At 36.6% G+C, this 8,269-nt stretch overlaps 1 protein-coding gene across 1 annotated transcript in view; it reads right to left on the bottom strand.

Annotated features, from left to right (window-relative positions):
• Positions 1-8,269, bottom strand: part of SCYL2 (SCY1-like 2 (S. cerevisiae)) — an 88,636-nt gene that overhangs the window by 69,597 nt on the left and 10,770 nt on the right. Inside the window, exon 2 of the mRNA XM_006871114.1 lies at positions 2,533-2,690. Within this exon, the coding sequence (XP_006871176.1) occupies positions 2,533-2,690 (158 nt within the window). The remainder of the gene's footprint in view (positions 1-2,532; positions 2,691-8,269) is intronic.

An 8,269-nucleotide genomic window follows, 5' to 3' on the forward strand; every position in this document is an offset into this window, starting at 1 on the left:
GCCAGAGATGATGACGTGGAGCGATGGAGCAACTGGAGACTTTAGATCCAGAGAGGGAGAGCGACTGTGTGTTGAAGACTTGGGGGGTACGGGGAAGGATTGCATGGAGGGGATTGTAACCATGGCAATGAGACGATATATGATAGAATGAATGTAAAACTAATATTCTTCCATGTAAACTATCACATAATTCACAATAAAATATTTAAGAAAAAAAAAAGGCATTACAATGAACAAGTCATTGGTCTTGCAAAATTCTATCATGCTACGTCCACAATATCATTTCGATCACCAAAGTCTTATTTTCCAACTATAGATCCTTCTCCTCTGTTTCCAACTTTAGCATTCCAATCACCAGTAATTATCAGTACATCTTGATTGCATGTTTGATCAATTTCAGACTGAAGAAGTTGACAGAATTCCCCAATTTCATCATCAGTTTAATTGATGGTGCATAAATTTGAATATTAGTGGTATTAACTGGTCTCCCTTGTAGCATATTGATACTATTCTATCATAAACAGTATTATACTTCAAGACAGATCTTGCAAAGTTCTTTTTGATGATGCTCAATTTGTCATTCCCGGCATAAGAAATCATGGCAAATTCAAAATGGCCAGTATCAGCCCATTTTATAAAACAGATGAAGGAAAACCATGTTGGATGAAGCGAGAAGGAAAGCCTGGAACCCTGTCAGTTCCAAGTCCTCCATCTTCAATTTGTCTACTTCTTACCTATCCTTAAATTGTGCAGAGCACAATTTAGAATCCTGGCATGGCACTCTAAGGTAAGCACTGGACCAGGAACCACAAGGTCTACAGTTCAAACCCACCAGCTGCTCCTTATACAGGGTTGTTATGAGTTGGAATCAATTCGACAGCACTTAACAACAGCAACAATTTAGATCTTTGGATTAAGAGAGGGTGTGGTATAATATGCAAGCCCTGGTAGCATAGTAGAGGGGGCCTGGTGTTGTCATGGTTAAAGTGTTTGGCTGCTAACTGAAGTTGGCAGTTCAAACCCACCAGCCTGTGCATGGAAGAAAGATGTAGTAGAGTCTGCTTCTGTAAATATTTACAGCCTTGGAAACCCCATGGGGCAGTTCTACTCTGTCCAATAGGGTCTCTATGAATGGAAATGGGTTTGGTTTGAGAGTTAACCTTTTCAAGAAGAATCAATGTATTTGAATTATGGTGCTGGAGAAGAATATAAAAATACCATTGACTGCCATAAGAACAAACAGATCTGTCTTGGAATTGTCTTTAGAAATGAAGATGGTGAGACTCTGTCTCACATGCTATGGACATGTTAACAGAAGGACCAGTCCCTGGAGTCTGGAGAAGGACATCATGCTTGGTAAAGTATAGGACCAACAAAAAAAAAGGAAGCCATTCCCCATCCCCACTGAGGTAGAATGACCCAGTGGTAGCAACAATGTGCTTCGTGAGGGTGGCACAGGACCTGGCAGCGTTCTGTTCTGTTGTGCACAGGGTCACTATGAGTTGGAGCCAACTTGGTAGCACCTAACAACAATACAATATGTGAAGAAAGGCACACAATTTGAAATATAAGTACTGTGAAAAGGTTTGTAACAGTAGAGCAGCTACATAAAGAATTAAAAGCACTACAGGCTTGAGGGTCCAGTTATGATTTGTTGTTGTTAGGTGTTGTCGAGTAGATCCTACTTATATTCCAGTTATGACTGTTGTTGGTAAGTGCTGTCCAGTCAGTTCCAATTCATAGTGATGACCTGTATAGGGTTTCCAAGGAGCAGCTGGTGAGTTTGAACTGCTGACCTCGTGGTTTGCAGTCCAGTGCTGATCCTACAGCACCACACCAGAAGTCGCCAGTTACAATCACTCAAAATTTCATTCTCTTGTCATCCTCAGCAACATATCATAACTCATACTTAGGACAAATAAGATCGTGAAGTAGATGAGGGCTACTGCCTGACATGCTGCGCACAGTAGAGAATTAAATGTCTAGAATAGTGCCAGACACACACATAAATGAAAAACGCCCTAATACTGAAAGAACAAAACGAGACAAGAAATTCGAGCAATTTAACAAGGACAGCTAATTTCAGCAAATTAGCAAAGACTTTCAGGCAGGAACTGTGTTCTATAGTTCCTGCGCATCTTTGATTTTGACCATTATAATGCTAAGCATAAGATATAGACCTATGGCAAGTGTGAAAAAGTCTTTATGAATATTCCACTAAGAGACATACACATGGTGGTGGTGGTGGTGGTGGTGTGCCATGGAGTTGGTTCTGATTCATGGCAACCCTGTATAGGGTTTCTGAGGCTGTAAAGCTTTACAGTAACAGAAAGTTTCATCTCTCTCCCATGGAACCAAGAGACATATACATAGACAACACAAATAAATCTTAGAGAGGTAACTAATTTTCCATAAGAACCCAATACTTGTTTATTCAAAATTTTCACTGACAATATATTATACATACAGTTCAAGTATTAAGTTAAATAGTTCATTTAAGAAGTCACCTACATAAATGTTATAAAAATTTACCTGGATTCTTCCAAAGGATGCTGGACAGTAAGAAGACGAGGGTGTCGTAGCCGAGTTAACTGTTGAACTCCTCTTTTTAGGGTATCAATGATTTGATCTTTTTCAAATTTTTGATATTTGTCGATCAGTTTTTTATCAAAGACAAAAACGGCCACTTCCTAATAAAAGAATTATGTAACAAGTTTAAATCAAGATCTGTAAGTAAGCTATAAAATTTTATTTCAGTGTTATAAGAGTCTTTCCCCCCACAAAAGCTAAAAGAATGCCATGAAAATGTTAGCACCAATGTAATACTTTTTGATACCTAAAAGTTGGTTTCCTCATGATTCATAAATCTAAGTATTTTTTAAATGTACAAGACCAGAAGGCACTCATCTAAAGGAAACAAAATCCCTTTCTTTCAACTCTGGTATCAGAGGTATGTAATAACTGTGAAGAATGTGTTCTATATTTGTATTTAATACAAATAAAAGTTAAAATATTTATAATGAAATATGATAGGATGAATGTAAAGCTAACTGTTCTCCCACGTAAACTATCACATAATTCACAATAAAATGTTTTTTTAAAAAGTTAAAATATTTAAAATTCAAAATGTTCATAATGATATAGCCCAAATTACAAAATACTTAAACGTTTTTTGAAAGTACAGTTATATGCTATGGAGTACTTGGTTAATATAAAACCTAACTTGTAAACATATGAATAATTTACACTAATCCACACACTCTCTCATTTCACCTCATCCCTCATCTTGTTTTGGGCAGTAATTGATAATGGTACCACTACGTGAAGCTGCTCCCCATCTGCCTCTCTTAGATATCATTTACAGCTTACTTTATCCTACTCAAACATACTTCCTTTGTCACCATCTTCTTTCTTCCATTCTCTCTCAAGTACCCAAGGAAAAATAGTTTTCAAGCAGTTCTCCCATCATACAATCAGTCAAACTATTTTATTGCTTTACTTGTAGCTGATATGTATAATGCTAAGTCTGCCTAATAATTAGAAGAAAACTCAAATAGTATGTAAGTTTTGGATTTCAAAGGATTTTGAGTCTGAAAAGTGTTAATCCATGAAACAGATAACCATAGGTCAACAGTTCAAACCCAAAAGTTGTTCCTTGGAAATCATATACAGGGTCATTATAAGTCAAAACTGATTCAAAGACACTTAAAAATATTTAGTTGTTCAATTAATTCAAACACCCCATTGTCCAAGCATTTGTGAATTAAGATGACATTTACTATAATAATACAAAGTAAGTTTGAATAGCACTTTAGGTACTGGCATTCGACACACCTCAGTTTGAATTGATTTCCTACAAATAAGCAGCTGAACTGAGCCAAGTTTTCTCATCAGTAAAATGCAGACAAATAACAGTATGAATTTTTCATAAGATCATTGCAGAGCAAATGACAAAGTAATGGAAAAATTTATTTCAGTATGTGACTTATTATAAACAGTAGCTGTTGCTGCTGTACCACTGACCATCACTGAGAATGTAGTTATGTTTCTATTATAGTTGAGTGTTTCCTGCTGATTCAGTGACATAGACTTTATCAATGATATGCACATTAAGACCAATGGTTAAGAAGCACCTTAGAAATAAAAAGACAGAGACTTATCACCTCTGTTAATTTCATAAAGAATATTCATATCTTAGACTAAATAAAATGATGCAACGCAAACTTACTACTACATATATATATCACACATACACACACAGACATAAACATTCAGAAAGCAAATAGCACAGCATAGTAGAGAAGAGAGTACACTCGAGTCACAGAAACCTAAACTGTAATTTCACGTACTACTTGTGTTGACTTTGAACTAAACTTTGTTCTTGAGTAATAAGCTGACTTCAAGGTCAACACAATAACTACATCTTGTTATTTTCAGACAAGTCATAAAAGGAAGAAAATAAAGAGTGAAATTATTATAATATATTCTATAGCTACCATTTCAGGCATTACAAATACAAGGGCTCCAAGTCAACTGCATATTTATAGAAATAACAATAAAGAACATTTACATAGTTATCATGTACCAAGAACTGTGATAAGTTCTTTCTAGGAATTATTCCATATCTTACAGGAACCCAGCAAGACAAGTTATTGTTAAATTCCTTTCATAGATGAGGACACTGAGAAATAAAATGGTATACCTCAGATCTCACAACAAGGACGTTAAGAGCCAAGAGTCAAATCCTTTAACATAAAAGTTTGCCGTATTCTTAGACAATATAGCATTGTTCCCCTAGAAATAACACAGGGTCAACAAATTTAAAATACCCTAGTAAAATGCCCTTTTGTTGTTGGTAGTTGGTTATGTGCTATAGAGTCGGTTCTGACTCACAGTGACCCTGTACAACAGTTTCCAAGGCTGTGAATCTTTACAGGAGCAGAAATCCTCATCTTTTGCCCATGGAACCGCTGGTAGTTTCGAACAGCTGACTTTGATATTAGCAGCCCGATTCGTAACCACTATGCTACCAGATGCCATCAAGTCAGTTTCAACTCATAGAGATCCTGTATAGGGTTTCCAAGGAGCAGCTGGTGAGTTTGAATCACAAATCTTGTGATTAAAGCCAACCTTGTGGTCCAGTGCTTTAACCTGTACAGTACCACACCAGGACTCCACCCTACTGGGGGGAAAAAAAAGGAGTCTGGTGTGGAGCTTTAGAATAAACACTAGACTATTAACTTCAAAATCAACTCTTCAAACCTACAAACTGTTCCTCGGAAACCCTATACAGGGTCGCTGTGAGTCAGGACCTACTTGATGGCACTGAACATTTACACTAGTAAAATATGATATGTGACTTCAGAAAAACAATGACTTAATTTGAGTATATCAAACAAGCACTCATAGCTCGATATAAGATGGGTTAACACAGTGACTGGAACAATGGGCTCAAACACGGCAACAATTGGGAGTATGGTGCAAACCAGGTAGGGTTCCACTCTGGTGTACACAGGGGTCAGTAGGAGTTGGAGCTGACTCAGCAGACCTGACTTAAAGGTCCCTAACTGCAACAACATCATTATGAGAGACTAGGCAATCTGGAGGTAAGAGCTGAATAGAATATTAACTTGAACTAAAAATAAATGACCTAGCAGTTCAAGTTCCAATTTCACCATTCATGAACACAATTTTTTTTAGTAAGTGTTCTGCTATAACACATTTTATAAATGTATCTAATTTAAATGTGTTTGTTTTTTCAAGACATTTTAAACTTAAAAAAAAAAAGATCACATGAAATGTGATTCACCTTTAAGAATAAAACAAATTCTAAAACAAATTCTCTCTCACACACATTAATTTGTTTTAGGACAAAAAGTCCTAAGTAGTTAGAATTCATTATCAACTATCTCAAACAGTATTTTCCCTTTTGGTTTCAATAAGTTAATTAAAATTAATCAATTACTATAAAGCTATCACTAGTTAAAATTCTTCTGGCACCTTACTGATCTCCCAAAATAGGATAGAACTATTTGTTCAAAATCTTTGCCATCATGTCACTGGGATGGGGGCTCAGGATCATAGATAGTCTCAGGGGATACCAAGGTCAACTGGCATTACAAGAGTTCACAGAGCCAGTGTTCTACAGCCTACACTGGTGAGTAACAACTGGGTCTTAAAAGGTTGTAAGTGGCTTTCTAAGGTGCAACTATTGGTTTGTCCTTGTCCGGAGAAAAGAAGACTGAAGAAAATAAAACTTGCAAGAAAACAGTTACTCCAAAGGACTGAAGGATCACGCTTCCATTACCCTGACACTAGAAGAACCAAATGGTACCTGGCTGGCTACCATGGCTGACCACTCTGAAAGGGATAACAATAGGAGGTCCTGGATAAAATACAAGAAAAATGTAGGATGAAAAAAACCATAAAAAGACCAGCTTACAGATCTGAGACTGGTGGAACCCTTGATGCTTTGGTCCCTAGTCACCCTTTAGGTCCGGAACTGAGATCACCCCAAGGCCTAAAAGGGGGACAATAACACTAAGAAGATATTCACTTTTTTAGAACAATCCACAAGATGAAATCAAATGGGGAGCATGTGCTCAGGGATAAAGCTGAGAAAGCAAAGGAAAGGAGGAGGAAGGGAAATAGTAATCACAAGGGAGGAAGTGGGAAGAATGCTGTTACATTGTAGAGACTGGAATCAATATCATGAAACAAAATGCGTACGAACTATTGAATACAAAATTGGCCCTACAAAATTTCACCCAAATCAAATTATATATAAATAAATGTCTTTATCATAATAGGTTATTGCTGTTGGTAAGTACTTATGAGTTGTTCCTGACTCATAGTGACCATGTATAGGGTTTCCAAGGAGCGGTTGGAGAATTTGAACCATTGACCTTGTGGTTAGCAAGCCAGTACTTATCCTACAGAGCCAAACCAGGATTTTGTAACAACATCTAATTTCTAATAGATGTTTTAATACCTTACTATATCCACTCTGCTAAAACATCTTATTTCTGTAAAACTCCTCTCCCCTTACACATACTGCTTCTGCTGGTTAGTACCACCAAATGGGTTCTGAAGCAAAGCCACCCTGCTCTGGGTTTCTGAGGAGTAGGATGGATTTGAACCATTTACTATTCAATTAACAGTCCAGTGCTTATTCTACAGCACTACACCAGGACTCCTGATGTACATTACAAACTTCTTAAAGAAAGGAACCACGTCTTATGTGTTTCTGTGCCCACAAAGGATCTGATCATGTGATATCTTATACTTAACAGATACTCAATACTTACTGCTTGGAATCAACTTGATGGCAATGGTTTAGTTTTTTGTTTCAGGTGGTCAATAAAAATCAAGCAACTAATAAAAGCTTTTAATTAGAATCTTAAATAAAAGTCCTTCACAATTTATCATTATAAAAATCTTCAAATATAAGGAAAAAATGAAATGTATCTTCTACTTCAGGTTCTACAATTGTTACCTCTAATTAAAATCTGAAGTTCTTTTTTAATACAAAAAATTTTAAATGAAATGTAAGCAGTATGTGGTACCCTATGGAGTCCTGGCGTAGCACTGCAGGATAAGCACTGGATCACAAGGTCAGTTTGAACTGAACGGTTGGCAGTTCAAACTCACCAGCTGATCCTTAGAAACCCCATACAGGATCTCTGAGAAGTAACTGACTCGATGGCATTAGCAACAACAACATCGTTAATCACAGAATATTCTTTAAAATACACCAGCAAAGAGTTACCTACTAAAAAGTATTTTCTTAATAACCTAAATTTTTAGCCAAGAAAGGCCATGAAATTATTCCCCAAGCTATACTAACTGCAGCAACAGAGGCTGTTCCTCTTGACACAGCATTTATAACTTTAGAAAATGATTTTGCTGATTACAAAGCTGAACTCTATAAAAAACAAAACTATTTCAGTAATAACACCTAAGATAATGTTCATGTGTTTAAGATTCCCTCAACAGGAATTGTGCCTGCCTCTAACTTCTTCCTCTGAGTCACCATGGGTGTCTTTTGGAAACACAGGCTTTTCCCTGTGACTTCTATCTATGGACTCTTTATGATTAGTCAGTGGTGACTGGTACCTTAAAATTATTAGAGATAACAATTTTATAAGTCAATCTAGTAAAAAGAAGAGAAAAAAAAAAAAGTATTCTCATACAATTTGATGAACTTGACCTACACCTATGGAAGCAGTAGCTCAAAAGAGGGAACAAGTCCTTACAGCAAGAATCATTC

Source organism: Chrysochloris asiatica, unplaced genomic scaffold (genome assembly GCF_000296735.1).
Source record: "Chrysochloris asiatica unplaced genomic scaffold, ChrAsi1.0 scaffold00160, whole genome shotgun sequence".
Classification (NCBI taxonomy): Eukaryota; Metazoa; Chordata; class Mammalia; order Afrosoricida; family Chrysochloridae; genus Chrysochloris; species Chrysochloris asiatica.